We start from the raw sequence: 16,247 nt of genomic DNA, 5'->3' as shown, positions 1-16,247 counted from the left end.
CGTCTGCTGGGACAGTAATCATTAACTCCATAAGGCAAATGCAGGTTGCATTACAAAGTCATGTGTCTCCCAGAATCTTTGTTTAATATATCATTGTGCAAACAGGTTCACGAAGTACAATTGTATATGCTCATGTGGCCTGATCACCCTATTCTTGTTCTATCCCATGACCCCTTTGTAATGTACTGAATTATTCATCCTATTCTCCTACTCCTGCTTTGACCAAATGTTCCTGAGAAGAGGACTAATGGATTTAAAACAAGAATAATGGCAAAAGGAGATGGGCATCCTGGTGCCGTAGAGTGTTTCCAACAGTATAAATTAAATTAATTCTATGACCCTCATGTTTTGGATAACCTTCCACTATTCACTAGAATTTCACTACTGAACTATCCCTTATTAAATCATCAGTTTCCAGTTTAATGGACTACATATTTGTCTTACAAACCCTTTAATTGTACACATCTGTCACCATTGCATCATCTTTGAGGTCAGGTTATGTCATCTGTATTACAACCCTAGTCAGAGGGTTGCTCAAGAAAAACACAAGAAAAAATATTTACCCTAGACACAATTATTGGCACCATTTTGATGAACTGAAATTAGTTCCTCAAACAAATTAAAAAAATCTGTCTGAGCTGTGCTAAATTTTCAATGTTCATATGACCTGAATTAGCCAGTGAATGATGGTTTTACTGTATAAAAATGGGAAGATTGTTTTCAGTTTCTTTTTCACAATGACAAAGACAATAGAGCTGTTTGAGAGCATCAGAAAAGCTATTATCAAAAAAAAAAAACCCATAACAATTCCAAAGGCTATGAAGCGATTGCTAAAGATCTTGAAATCCCTGGTTCAACAGTTTCAAGAGGATTCTGTCACAGAACTGTTATGATGCTTCCAGGAAGTGGCGCTGGGAAGACATATGAGATAAGTTTGGAAGGTTGGTGTAGATTGTGGAAAACAACAAGACATCTACAAGAGCTTCAGGCTGACCTGGAACAGTCTGGAGTGGTGGTTTCAGCCCGAACCATACAGCACACACTAAACCAAGTAGAGCTCCATGGGTGAAGGCCAAGGAGGACACCACTATTGAAAGAAATGGACAAAACGGCAAGACTAATGTTTGAAAAAAAACTTTCGCAGATAAGGTACAGTCTTTCTGGGATAATGTTTTATGGCTGCCTCTGGTACTGGAGGCAGTGAATGTATCAAAGGAATTATGAAATCAGAAGATTACCAAGGCATTTTAGAGCAAAATGTTACCCAGTGTCAGAAAACTTGGTTTGAGGCAAAGGTCTGGGGTCTTTTAGTAGGACAACAAACCAAGACACACAAAAGAAAGCTTGAAAAGGAAAAGATGGACTGTTTCAAACCATTCAGCAATGTGTCCTGACCTTAATCCCATTTAAAAACCTTTGAAGAGAGCGATTGCAAAAAAGACGGCTGCAAATGTAAAAGAGCTTTAATGCGTAGCAGTGGAAGAGAAACTACCAGCAGACAGGTGCAAGAAGCTTTTAGATGGCTACAAACATCAAGAGGCTGTCATTGTTGCCAAAGGTTCTGCAACTAAATATTAGTGAATGGTGCAATAATTTTGTCTCTCGTGTGTCTTGTCTTTGTATTATTTTACGATTACCCATTTGTTTATTTTTGTTTGTTCAGTAACCTCAGATATTGTATTAAAATATTCTGGTTAAACAAATTTGGTTCATTTACATTTATTTCTGAAGATATTCTGAATCGTCTACTTGAAATTCAGGGGTGCCAATAATTTTAACCAAGACCATCTTTTGGGTAACTCCTGTGAATGTGGACAGCAAAGGCTGTTAAGGAAAAAATATACAGCAGAGGCATAAAATTATATCCCTTGGGTTCCCTTTTTATATTCATCATTTTTAGCTTTATAGCTTCAGTTGGTGTAGAGGAACTAATCCAGGTTGCTGAAATTAAAAATGTTGTTGTAAGAACTCCTGGGCTTTGTTATAGTCCCTTAAGAAGCATACACAATTAAGCCTTCTGTTCTTTACAAAGCCATAAGTTTCATTTGTAGCTCAATTGACTATCTTCAAGACCTTGATGTGGTCTGTATTTATGATCTTGCTGTGGAGTCTTCATGCAGCCTGTCGCTGGCGAGGAAGATTGATGGATGCTACTTACCATCCTTCACTCATGGGTGTCATGCCACATCTATCATGTACCCCAGAACTTTGCACAAGTCAAAAGATTAAGCAGTTTCTGCTGCTTTATGAATTTTAGTGCAGGTGGAGCAGTGATATTCAACAACAAAGCATGATTCTGAGGTTAGTTTTTAAGCAGACTATAGAAGAAAAAATGTGTAATGGAATCGTCTGCTTTGTGAAACTAACATATGCTCCACATGAAATATTGACCTCGCTTTACAATCCTGAGAAAGCATTTCAGGTTAGGTATTAATCCTGTCTGAATACAGTACGTGGTAGGCATTGTGAATGTAACCCTCTCCCAATTCCCTACACGCGCACAAACATGTACACATGCACTCTGTATACACTATAAGATGACACTGTGTTTTGAGTATCTAATCAGATATGTTTTTTCTTTTTGACAAAAGCTACAGCATGTCCTTTGAAACAACAAAATGCCAAAGCTTTTTTTTAGCCTTAATCTTATGAAAAGCAGACAGTGTATCAAAGCAGAAAAAACAAAGTGCCCTGTAGCATAGTAATACATGTTGTCATCATTTTCTGTCTTATTCTGTTATAGTCCCAAAATATCTTTCTCTAAATTTACAACCATGGCAGTAAAACTTGTCTGTTTTCTGAGGACTCTGTGAGCAGTATGTATTCTTGGGTGTTAAGAGAGAGTTGTGCATGTAATCTCTGTCTCTCCCCTTCAGTATTACATACAGATGCCGCTTCACTAAACGTTGTGTAAAAAAGAACAGATGGGCCAGGAAATGAGATCTGGAAACAAGCCTGAAATGTAATGCTTTGATTCACCATTTGATTTCACTTTTGGGGATTTAAGGTAGAATTCAATAGGAATGACTCATCAGTATTCAGTCCAACTCTACCAGACATTTCAGTAATGACTATGAACAACATAAAATATGAGGGTAATGGATAAATTATTGCAGAATTGGACTAGTAGGTTTAAATTCCTATATTACTAACATCACATAAACACAAGTCAGACCACCCAGTCAAAAGATAAATACTCCTGTATGTCTGAAGTGACCATGTATGACAGAGGACTGGGATAAAATTACAGCCAGTTGGATTCAGTGTAAAAGGAAGAATGACCTAATGAAAGTGTATTTTTTTTGAGGTACTTCCTAAAGAGATGTCTCAGGGTTATGGTAAGACAGGGAGTGTATGCGTCCGTGATGAACAACACACAGTATTTCACTTTATCTGAATGCACCGTCCCATCTGTGCTCACTAACAGGTCATTACTAAGAATTTTTGTCAAATACTATGTGACCCCAGTTTGACACAGAGGATGCTTTCAGTTTGAGGATTTCTGTTCCAGGCACATCCGTTTAGGTCATCCCAAAGAAGTAAGTGTTGAGGAATGCACCCTGTTTTGACTGTTAGAAATACCGGCACATACTATTGCGTGATGATATCCAGATTAGGTTGTTATGAGGTCTTCGTGTATTAACATGCACCAGAGTTTTGGCACACACATGTTTTGTGTGTGTTAATTTTTTTCCAAACGGAGCTGTGATTGTGTTGAAAAATGTAATATCAAACACTTTTTGCATCTTTTTGTCACTATCCCTTACTCTCTTCTTAATGTATTTTCAGTGCATTCAGAGAATATTCAGACCCCTCCAATTAAATGTTGAAGCCTTAAGTTTAAAAAAATAAAAAATAAATAAAAATAATTTTCCCCCCTCATCAATCTACACTCAATACCCTATAAAGACAAAGTGAAAACAGAATTTTAGAAATTTATGACAACCCCTTTGATTGAAATAAGAGCAACCGGAGCTAAATTTGTGTCACAGCAAAGGGTCCAAATACTTCTATCAATGTGAGATTTCAGTTTTTCATTTTTGACAAATTTGCAAATATTTCTGAAATTCTGTTTTCATTCTGTCAATATTGGATTTTTAGTGTTTATCATTAGTATTTAGTGGCATGTATGTAGACTGATGAAGGGGATTTTCTTTCTCTTTCATTTTAACATTAGGCTGAATTGAATGGGTCTGAACACTTTCTGAATGCTACATTTACCTTTCCTCGTGCTAATTTCTACCTTTTTCTAATGAAGTGGAATATAGAAAATTTAGAAATGCCAATCAATGAACAATAAACACTTAATAAGGTTGTAAGAAAATGTCATATTTCCCTTGGAGCCTGGTGGAGTTGTGCGGAAACACAATCAGGTCAGGTGTTACGTGGCCAATAGGGAGCCTAGACAGGCAGATGGATATTAAATCCATCCCATAGCATCACAGTAGGGGAGAAGCCTCAGGTCGGTGCCCCAGTGTAATTAAATATTTCCTTGTATCCGTGGGCTCCGGCTCCAGAGGAATGTCTACAATGTGGGCTGGGGCCTCGCCTGAATAGCTGGGTTATTAAGTGGTTCGTGGAGCACTGGGTGATGGACGAGCACAGAGGGTCATAATGTGGAATATAGGCCTCACAAGAGACCTTGTGTTTCCTCCCTGGATGTGCACAGGAGCGGGAAGCAAGATGAGAAAGAGAAACACAATGACTTGCCTCTGTGGAAAGTGTGATTGTTTTTCTCTCTGTATTTGATGATGATGTTTTCCCTGGTTTCTCTTCATTGGATTCTAAGATGTAATGCTCATCTTTCGTAGTGACTAAATGTAATCTATGCTTGATGTACTGTAGGCCTGAAACTATCTACTGCTTACTATAAAAAATATCCTGCATTTGTGTACACTTGAATTTGTTTTTGCCCTGGGTCTTGCAAAATTACATAATTCCGTCACATGGGTTTGTCACGTTGACCATGACAACTTCTGGGGAGGATGAAGCCTTCAGTGAGTGCATTTGATCAACAAATACTCTAAATGTTCTTTGACACAGCTATTCTAATGGCTCTTCTCTCCCTCTTAACCTTATTTCCCACCTTCCCTTCATATCCAGTTTTTCTTTCTCATCCTCTCACAAACTGCTACTTTGATTATTTTACTCTGCTGTAACTTTACCCTTCGTGTTACCTCATTAATAAACTCCTCAAGCTGCCCTTGACACCTCTGATATCAAGAGAAAATGTCACACTGATCAGTAGCATGTTTGCACTGTATCATAAGCTGTCAACTAAGCATCTCATCACTCCATAACCAAAGTGTTGCTGAGACAGGTCTTAAATCAAGACAAGCCAAGTTTAGTTTAACTGTGATCTACACAGGAGAGATGGATATGGTGATCAATAAGGAAACTGGAAAGTTTAGATCACATTGAAGTAAGTCATTAGTTAATAATATATGGCATTGCCATAAATGTTATGTGACACTGTGCTGCTCACCACATTATATTATACGATTGCCTACATCGTGTACATTTCACATTTCAGTTCTGAGAGACTTTAATATAATCATTTCTGAGTTGCTTTGATTTGAACTGAACTTAAAGAAACTCTGGTGCCTCAAATGAGAGTTTTCACTTTGGATGGCTGGCGCACATGATTTGTCAAGCTTCCAGAATTCTTTTAATGTGTTGTCCTTGGGTGAGTGTTATAATTGGATGGATAACAGATGTGACTGGAGGCAAAAGGCAGCTATGTTTTAAAAAGCTCATTTGGCTTTTGAATTCTCGATGTTTAAAGAAGGTTGGATGAAAGAAATTATTTGACTTTCAAAATATCCCCAAAGACAGCTAGTTTAATTCTGAACATGTGGCGTGAACATGAGGTTATATCGATGCCATGTCAGTCATACCTAGGTTAATTAAAATACAAACATGCAAAGTTAGTTTTATTTAATTTGAAAATAGCTGTCGTTTTCCAGCAGTAATTTCTAGTCCCCTACTAACAGCCATTAGTAGTACCCCATGCATGTTCCCACTGTGAAGGATTACAGCAATTAGCAGTGGTGCATTATTGTTATTTTAGGGGGTTATTAGTTACAAATTTCAAAAATACTGCAGCTTTAATTAAAGTTCAAATACACTTGAAGGACAGAAAAATTGCATGAGGAACTTTTCCTTGTAATGTCTTGCTCAGTTGCCAACCAGCTGTGACAGACAGCTGGATCTGTCAAATATTCAAAAGGTTATTTGTTATTTGTTGGGTTTATTTTGTTATGTTAATGTCATTCAAAGGATCACTGCAGTTTGGTCTCGATTAAAGTGAAAGTCAGATAGTTACTGTTTGCTGCCTGCTGATTAAAAATCCTTCCATGGAATGAGGCTTTTAGGATGTATGAGAACATGATGAAAGTCCATCTAAAGGTTGATGTAAATCATGCAACACTACATGTTTTCAGTCAAACAAGTTCTACTCTACTAGTAAATGTATTGCACCAATTTTGTTATAGTCTTAAATAAAGAATATATTGTTCTATGAGGACATAAAGCTGTGCACGGCTCCATTGTGGCTATGTTGTGTTAAGCTAATGGTCTCTGTGTCTGTTTTGTAGCTATTATTCACCATGGTATATGCACTCCCTTTTACTATTGGTGCCTTGCCACTGCATGGTCATCATCCTGCCTGAGGAGGCCTTGCACACAGCAGTCACTGTGTTTTCGAACCCATGAATAGACTGTAGGGGCCTTTGTTCTGGCGTGTTGTTGCCAGTCTAGCCACTGCTGTGGTTCATTCCAGTGACAGCTTCTTTCTGAAGATAACAGCGTGTTCCAGCTCAAGCAGAGAGGGGGCAGCTTTAAAATAGACCTGTAATCACAGACCCAGACGGAGAAAAGTGTTAGACGTGCCTCTGGACGACAGCTCTAATAACAAGCCACAAAATTCAACCTGTAAGGCAAACTGTTTGGATATTTACCTTGCAAGATAATGTCTTTCGTACCAAGTTAGCTTTTTCGAATTCTGCAATCCATATGCAGGCAGTCATTTCAGGTTGTTGTTGTTGTTTCTGCAAAAAGATGGGGTCATGAAGTTTGTCGTGTGTGCCTTCTTAAGTGCTTTGTTTCGTTTGATGAAAAGTGTGAAGCAAATACTTTTCCTGAGATGAAAGCATTGTGCGCACTCTTTTCCTCACACAACCTCTGAACTTTCTTAAACTCACCACTCCTGTAGCCTCATCTCTTTTACTTTCTTCAAACACATATGTCCCTTGAGAGCATTTCTGTTTTACAATGGAGAAAAGTCCCACCGCCAAGCCAAACAATCTACAGTGCAATAGTTCTTGTGGCCAAGTGCTTCACCCATTAACATTTCCTACAACCTTAACGATACAGATGAAATTGAAATTAATTGTTAATTGTGATGCAGCTTTGAATAAAAATTGTCATGCGGACCGTCCTCACTTGCTGTCCCTGAATGCCCCTGCTTCTCAGGTGTCTTTTGTGCCATGCAAATGAGATTGCCATGGCAACCCTGTCTACCTAATGTCAGAGCAAAGAGCCAGTTGACTCCCGACTGAAGGGGTCTGATTTGTCAAGAGGTCTTAAGCCCACCTGGTTGAGATGGAGGATATGAAAAGCTGCTTTTGAAGGAGGACAGTTGGCAGTCAAATGATTAAAAACATGCTTTCCTTTTTTCAAGATCTGTTTAGCAACCTGATTACAGATTTTAGTCAAGTTTTCACATTTGCTTTTCCAGACAGATCTGCAGAGTCAGATCATTCTTGCTGCTAAATATCTTTTGGCTCACAGGAATAAGCGAATTTCATGTTTCTAGAAGAAGCAAAAATATTTTGTTTGGTAAAACCTTGTTTTCTTTTTGTTGGGTGAATCTTGAAACAACCACTCACTCCAAGAGCAACACAGTTCTCCCTGCCTGTACAGTTCCACATTATCTTCCATAGCTGATGTGATCTTTTGTTATTCTGTGGTCCTGGATTTTCATATCTCCGCACGGATGGCCCAAAATGTTGATGCTTACCATATTTCAGCCTTGTGGAGGGAAATTTTTGATAGGCATCAGTGTTGACATGAGGATTAAGTTGTATTATATAAGGGAAAAGAAGTTATTAATGTTATGCCCATGCGGGTGGTCCCTCTTCATATTCTGTTAGGTTTCATGGTGTCATTGGCAAGCTCAGATATTTCTGCATACATTCCATAGTTGTTCTGGATGATCTGTGTTTTCATAGTGTTGTATTCAACAGTTTCACTAAGGCTCGTATGCATTCAGAATCGAACAGCCTGCACACTTCTCACATGATCATTTATGTCATTACTGCTTTTGCAAGAAATCTGCTGATACTCATATTTCTCTCCTAACTTCCACAACTATGATAATATTTCCATGAGGGAAAGCTGATCCTGAGAGAGCGTTTCCTCTGTGATGTCCGCAGCATGTGAATGGTACAGTACGAGTTTCCCTCCAGGCTGCAGCACTCGTGCGTAGCCAAGCACAACAAGGGACTGATCCACTGGAGGAAGTGAGAGCATGTCACCATCAGAGCATGAGAAAGGAGCAGGACAGGAACCCCAGCGTGGCCTTCCTCTGACAGCCAACCCACATGGAAACAATAGCTTTGGCAGCCTCTCAGTGGTTGTGGTCTTTCCTTGTTTCTAGATTGGTTGACATTAGTTTCATGTTCGATCCACTTCAGTTCATATACAAGAAGGGAAAATGTGTCTTCATCCATCTTCGTATCTTCACACGTCACAAGAGTTCAAGCTCAGTGAACTTTGTCCTGTGAATCTCAATCTCAGCACAACTAGAGGAGCTCACCAGAATCATGACCGCTCATATTTCAATTATACATGCAGGAGTGCAGGACAGGGTGTTGTCTAGTTTTATAGTAGTCTAGTTGAACAGTGTTACAAGAGACAATCTAAAAGAGAAGCGTACTGATTGATGAAAAGATGTAATATGTCAACATGCCTAATGATATGAAACTAATTTCTTACAAATTTTCAGGATCTTGTCATCAGTTTGTATCTGTATGTCACTTTGTCATTATTTTGTCTGACTTTTCTAAAATCACTTTCCCTCCACGAGTATGGCCTGAGTTTAGATTTCCTACCAGTCTTCTCCTTGATTGCTGTTTGAATAAAACAAGCTCCTCTAACTCTCAGTAATTGTTTAATATGCAGCGGAGCTACTCAGACAAGACGGGTGGCAACAGCTGAATATGAAATTGATTTTAGAGGCTCAAAGGTGTCTGGCAGTTTGATTAAGATCTCAGTGTTGATGTGTTGACAATTTAGCCTCATGTCCTTGAGACGACAGGTCTCTCACATATTCCCTTATGAATTTCAGTTGTCAGGTTTCGGTGTAATGTCACAGTTTCATGAAAAAAAGATGAATGACCAAATGGTGCTACCAGATTGTACTTCAAAATGCAGAAAACATTACTCCCTGACTCATTTAGTATGTATTCCTAGTGGTTCGTGCCATTTCTATAGTGTTACACTACTGTTATTCTAATCCTGGAGTCAGTGTGATTGTTTGGAAAGCAGGCTCACCACAGATATGACAGTGAATATGCTAATGCAGGGACGTCTCAGTAAAAGCCTCTCAGGCTCAGAGGTTGCACTCATTCATAATCATGATTCTTTTTTTTCTTTCATCTGATACGTTGTACAGTATGCCGTAGGGGCAAAAATTTACAACCACTGAGCCTTGACATGAGTGGTCGGTGTAGTGTATTATACAACTACTGTAACTGTATTTTCAGTATGCTGCATTCTGCTTGTATACAGCCTGGCATATTCAGCGTGATCAGAAGGCCGGTCGCACTTATCATAAAGGACTGTATTGAAACAATTGATAAATTAGTAATTTATTATACAAAAATGACAAATATTCGCCAGCTACTAATATCTGACGGTATGCTTTTTTTTTTCTCTTTTTAATATCAATGTAAATTCAATATATTTTGGACTGTGTGTCAGACAATACAAGCAAATTGAAGACACAACCTTGAGCTCTGGGAATATGATGTGCATTTCTTGCTATTTTGTGACATTTCATAAACCAAGCAGTTTCAATTAATTGAAAAGTTATTCTCTGATTCACTGATAATGAAAATAATAATTAGTTCCAGCCTTATACAGCGAGGCTCACATCTAAGAGAGAGACGGTTTCTAGTTGAATTCTTACTGTACTTGTGTCAGTCTTATCTATCACTTATCTAGTAAGAGCAATAAGACCCCATTTCCACTCAGTCAGTTTAGAGAAAGTAATGGTTTTGTGCTGTAGTCCATCATCTGCCATGAACGTAGCTTAAAGACAAATGTTCTTGCTGCGAATTTGATGAGCTTAGTTTCCAGACTTCTACTGTTCAACATATGGGTTCGTTGCATCCAGCTGCCATCCTCTTTATAACATTTTCTGGCTTCTAGAGCTTCTATTAGCCTGCTGTCTGACCCAAGACGCTTCTGATCACTCACTTCATCTGTTTGTCATGGTTGTGGCTGTCGGTTTGAATAAAAATAAATTCACAGAAAGAAGACAAGAGGAAGAATTATCTGCCTGTATTGCATCTGTCTGCTTTTGTCTGTCTGTTCCACCCTGCGATCTCCGTGCAGCATCTCAAGTATTAACTGCAGCTGTCTAAATGGATACACAAAACATATCCAAACATTTCTCCTCTCAGGGGAGTTTGCTTACTGAATGTATCACCTGATGTAACATTCGGCCCTACCTATGTTTTCAAAATCATATCCAGTAAAGGGTGTGGTAGAGCTTTCACAAAGCAAACCTGAACAAAGGGCGAAAGGAAACACAGCAGCCAGCAGGATAGTTGTGCGTTTTTTTTGGAGAGATGAGAAACAGAGTGAAGGGCAGCAGCAGTGAAAGTGAGCTGAACGCTTCCCTTTTCTCTCTGAGGTGACACAGTGACAAATGTGGGAGAGCGGAAGCAGAGGTTCGCTGATGGGGGTTAAAAAAGCAACACAGGAGCATGTTGCCCCTGAGGAGGACAAAAGGTCTCAGTATCCAGCCACACACACATCCAGCTGTGAGCCTCGATGATCTGTAAACGTGGTGGTGTTTATCTCTGTATAGGAAGAGTCAAGCATGGATATTCATGGCTGGGACAAGAGTGGCCAAGTTTAGGACAGGAGGTAAAATGTCAGTAAAAGTTTTGGCATTATAAAACACTTGAGTTAGTTATTCACAAACATTACACTTCCTAAGCATGTTACTAGTCCTATGGCCATATACCAGTCAACAAAGAAACCTCAAAGAAATTGTAACAGAAGTCTTTCTTATTATTGCACAACGTGATTGTTCATGCACCAACTTATAAAACAAAACCTCCACAATACCTAATCATTTTAATGGAAACAAAATGTACTACCACCGTTGGATGTCATTGTTATTTCATTTTTTCTTTTGTGATGTGTTTAATGGCAGCATGTTACCCACTTAAATTTGGTCAGCAGTGCAGTGGAAGAAAAATACATCACTTTCGTGAAGGGAAATGAGTTGTGTCTAGCACTGTATAAAAAAAAAAAAAAAAAAGGCCTCAGGAATTTGTACTTTGACAGGAACAATATAACCAATTGTTTAGTTTCTTCAAACCAGCTGTATGGAAAGTTTTACTTTATGTAGCTGGAACACAACAGAATTTCATTGCACAGCATACTGTGTATATGTAAGATTAGGGTTTGTCTGTTGATAGTTAGGCTGTGTCTTCTCATAGGAAATTGTATCATAGTCTCTGTTGCTGTTGGCTCCAAAAGTGAAACATCCATTGTTAATGGTTCCCTTTGTTTCTGCCGCCCACAGAAAGAAGCTTGTGGCTTTTGCTTGACTCTAATATTCCTCATCGCGTGACCTGAACTGTCCATTATCCTCACCCACACTTTCTCGCTGTATCTGAAACATGGGAGAAGTTACACAGAAACCTCATGATCTGGAATTTAATTTTGATGTTTATAATTGCTGCAGCATTCTTATCTGGTGTGTTACATTGTTTTTGTCTCCACAGTGACGAATAAGAAACCTTCCCACTTATCCATCACTAAGGTGAAGCAGTTTCAAGGATCTTCTGCCTTCGTAAAAAGGTCGCAGTGGACAATTGACCAGCTACGGCAGGTCAACGGCATTGACCCCAACAAAGTATGTAATATTTTGTCTCCCTTTCAATCAGTGGTTTTTATTTTGGTAACATAGCCTTGGGAATCTTTAGGGTTAACGTGTGAAGATACAAAGAAACTTTGTTTTCCCTTACTACACACTTGCTCATGTCTCCCTCCCACTGTTACTCTCTCCAAGGACTGTCCAGAGTTTGACCTGATGTTTGAAAATGCTTTTGACCAGTGGGTTGCTGGTTCAGCAGGAGAGAAGTGCACCTTTATCCAGATTCTTCACCACACCTGCCAGCGCTACAGCTCAGCACGGAAACCAGAGTTCGTCAACTGTCAGTCCAAACTGCTGGGGGGTAAGACAGTTGAAAAAGCTCTCCCAACTGTTCTTGGTTAATATTTGTGTTCAGAACACAGTGGCTCTGCAATGGCGGACTCACTGCTGTCATACTGTGCTGTAAGCCAGTCTGAATTTGATTATGTATGATGACAACCAGCACCTGGTGTGTATGAAAATTCATGCTTATTCCTCGTACACAGCATCTGTCGAGCGCTCTGCTGAAGTGAGGTCAATGAGAGTGTCCAACAAAATGCATCAGCTGTGACTCAAAGCATCTGACACAGATCAACTGGTTTTACAGCACACTGAAAAACAACACTAAATAATCATTTTCACTAATTAATGTGATGTTAAAACATTTCGCTGTGTGCCTGAAGTGTGAGACTCACTGGTTGGCACCCCTTCAAAATAACATTAAACATCACAGTAGGAGCTGTAACAGTCCCATAATTATTGTTCGTCATGTATATTAAATGTGTGAGACTGTGGAAAACCGGTCAGCTAACCTCTCCCTCTGAAAACATTAACTTCATGCCCAACTAATAAAGTGAAGACCGCAACCAGCTCCCAAACATCTTAGACATGTAAAATGTAAATGTAAAGTCACATAATTGGTCATTTCCTGCAAGTGGGTTGTTTATTACCCAGGAGGTGGAGAGTTCTGGTGCAGGTAGATGTTTCCTCTACAGTGAAACGCTGTAGGGAATGCAGCATCCTGCGTAGCTTGATCAGATATTGAACTGTTTACCCCCAAGCCTCATCTTTGTGCACCATTCAACTTGTTGTTTTATTCATGTAATTATTTATTGAAACTCCATAACCTCCTGCAGGTTGTCCATATGCCCCACATACAGAAATCAACTACCAGAAACAGAAAACAAAACAAAAAAAAGTTTACATTGCCAGATTTTAAACTTTCAACTATTGCGCTATAAATGACATTTTACTGTGAGCAAGACAGGGAATAGATAACCTAGAGTCACTTTTTGGGGTTTCTGGGTGATTGGGTGATGCTGCAGCTTTGAAAAGTAATATTGAGCATACAGTGCAATATAGTTACAATACAGTTCATTGCAGAGAGATGAGACTATGTCAAGTATGTGCATAAAGATACTATCGTTACAGTTAAATGTCCTTTGTTCCTGTTCTTTCTTGGTCGGTGTGTGTGGGAACCCAGTATCTGCCCATTGATGATAAAGCTGCTCGTTCTCATCAACATTCTGTTACGTTGCCTTGACCGCCCTCCTACTCTGAAAACCATGTCCATATTTAACTCGCTTAAACTGCCCCTGGTGCGTACTGTAGTCTATGTATGTGTAGGTGGGAAGGTAGTGGTGTCCCGGAGAGCACTGACCTGGGGGTCTTTAGAGTAGGATGGATTATGGAGTGCATATCCTGCATATCAACCACACGCCTCCAGTAGATCTGAAAATTACATGTACTATAACATTATTGTAAATATTAAAAATCTAAGAAATCCATGGTTGCTTATAAGACTCATTATACTGCAGTTGGCAGAAATGCTTGTAATATAAATACATTTACAAAGACTAAATATCCCATTCAAATTACAGTCTTACGAGCCAAACTTGGTTTTGTAGAATGAGCTATTGATCCAGATATTGACACCATGCTGGGAGACCATCTGGCTGATGATTTGATAATGAACTTTTGGCTCCCAGTGTGTGTAGAGGAAACCGTGTGCGATAGATAAAAAAGTTGACAGTTCACCTCGCGCCTTGTGACAGGAGGAACAGAGAGGATGCCAGCCTGCTGCCAACTCTGTCCACTTCAGTTTAAGTCTCACACCAGTGCAAAACAAAAATCATGACGCTGCTCAGGTGTGGGACCATAACTGTGGGAGACTCTATCTACAAAAATGCCTGGCATGGCAGTGCCTTGAAAACATAAAAAATAGATGGTGAATTCACATAAATGTGGTCATACAGAGAGAGATGAATCAAGACGTGTAAGTCAGTGCAATAAAACATTTTACTTAGCACTCCTGTAAGACAAATATGTGCTGCCATTCAAGATAGCAAGCATAGAATCAATAAAGGTGATATTATTGCCAGGTGACAAATCTGTGGGGCTGGAGTGGCCATTACTCGAGCTTAATCTTTCACTGTTTTCTCACGTTGACTACATGTTATTACAGAAGGTCCTGTCAATCTTGAGTTGAAAATGGGGCTTAAAAAAGTTGCCATCTGTGAAGTGATATTAACATTTAATCATCAGGTGGTATCACCTGACTCTCAAAATATTAAAATGTATGATAGAGCAGTAAATGCACCTTTTAAATTAATTGGAGTTATTTGAGGATTTGATATTGATATGTATAACCATTTAAATGAAACTTGTCAGGTTGAAGACTGAAATTAAATTCAGGAAGCTAAATTGAGAGTTTTAAGCCCTCAGCATTAGGCAAACTTGTCTCCCTCTGATTTACAGTAAATTCTCAGTGTGAATTTTTGTTTTTGGGGTGTGTTAGGGTTAAGACTCCTCCAGTCAGATGTCAATAAGCAGCTTGCATAAACGTGGGCTGGGTTTAAAACCTTTTTCACTAACATATCATACCTGTTACACTTCCTTAACATAAAACACCCACTTCATTCTGCAACCTACATTTTACCCAACAGATAAAACCAGTTTCACAGTTGCATGACATTTATAAAGAACTAGTGTCTCACTTGTGATTACATATTCCAAAAATTATAACCCCTCTTGACTAATTTCAAAACGATATCATATTTTAAAAATCAAAGTTGACTATGACTTTCAATATTTTCTCATCACAGAAGACCATGGTGTAGATTCAGTCATTATCCGTTGCAAGGTCTTTTTCAACAGAATGAGGAAAGAATTTGTTGCACACCATGGTCATCTACTAAGACAAGGTAAGCCAATGGTATACGAAACTAAAAAGTTATGTCCCCAACTAAATATGCAGAAATTCCTCTGAAAGTCACGGTGGTACATGGTGGACTGAGTTAAACAAATACATCCCCTACTAACTAGTGATGTGTTCCCATTGTAGTCAGGTTTGATAGGAGACCACATTATCTTTCAGAAATACTTAATTCTTTAACTCATGACATACATGCCAAGGAAGTGGAGGATATGGGAGATGTGTCTCTTATACATATGTAAAAAGAAATATGGACTAAAGCAAAGCTTCGAGCAGAACCATGCAGTGAATACACTTGAAAATCTATAGTGAATTAAATCATTCTGCAAAGTTGGATTTTAAAAAGTTTAAAATGAAGCATGTCCTCTAACTTCTCACCTGAGAGTAAGCTCCTGGCTCTTAGGGGCTTAAGTGACTCATGTTGTGATTTTTAGGGCTGTACTGTATTTAATACTTACATACACACACATTCTTTTTTTCTGTGCACCCCCAGTGAGAACGGGGTAAATATTTCCCTTCTGTGTGTGTGTGTTTGCATTGCAGGGGTTGAGTACATGCTGAAAGGGGTTTTAAGTTTACATCACAAGTTTATCTGAGTTACTTTCACTGTCCCCCTCCCCCACTGTTACTGAGTGTACAGAGTCGCTGAGTAATACTCTGCACATCACATTTTGATGAACAAGGTCTAATGGTTTCTTTAGTATTCTGTTCTTCTGCATAGCATTTCACAAAATAACATATCAGCTTAGTCAAGATGATAATGGTGGGAATCATGGCTGTTAAATGCATTGTGTGATTCTGACATTTATCTGCTGATTAAAGCCACTAAGAGTAGGCTCTTCATGAATACTTAGTAGCTATTTTTCTGTCCGTGTC

General features: G+C 39.0%; 1 protein-coding gene across 4 annotated transcripts in view; it reads left to right on the top strand.

Annotated features, from left to right (window-relative positions):
• stxbp6 (syntaxin binding protein 6 (amisyn)) overlaps positions 1 to 16,247 on the top strand; it is a 138,533-nt gene that overhangs the window by 30,565 nt on the left and 91,721 nt on the right. For all 4 annotated transcript variants that reach the window (XR_011693740.1, XM_071499173.1, XM_071499172.1 and 1 more), the window contains 2 exons: positions 12,027 to 12,157; positions 12,314 to 12,479. Coding sequence is in view for 3 of the 4 variants with exons in the window: in XM_071499173.1 (XP_071355274.1) it covers positions 12,027 to 12,157; positions 12,314 to 12,479 (297 nt within the window). In the remaining variant the exon portion in view is untranslated. The remainder of the gene's footprint in view (positions 1 to 12,026; positions 12,158 to 12,313; positions 12,480 to 16,247) is intronic.

Source organism: Trachinotus anak, unplaced genomic scaffold, assembly GCF_046630095.1.
Source record: "Trachinotus anak isolate AG129_WGS33_773 ecotype Australia unplaced genomic scaffold, CSIRO_AGI_Tana_v1 ptg000015l, whole genome shotgun sequence".
Lineage (NCBI taxonomy): Eukaryota > Metazoa > Chordata > Actinopteri > Carangiformes > Carangidae > Trachinotus > Trachinotus anak.
This window is presented reverse-complemented; position numbering and strand designations above follow the sequence as displayed.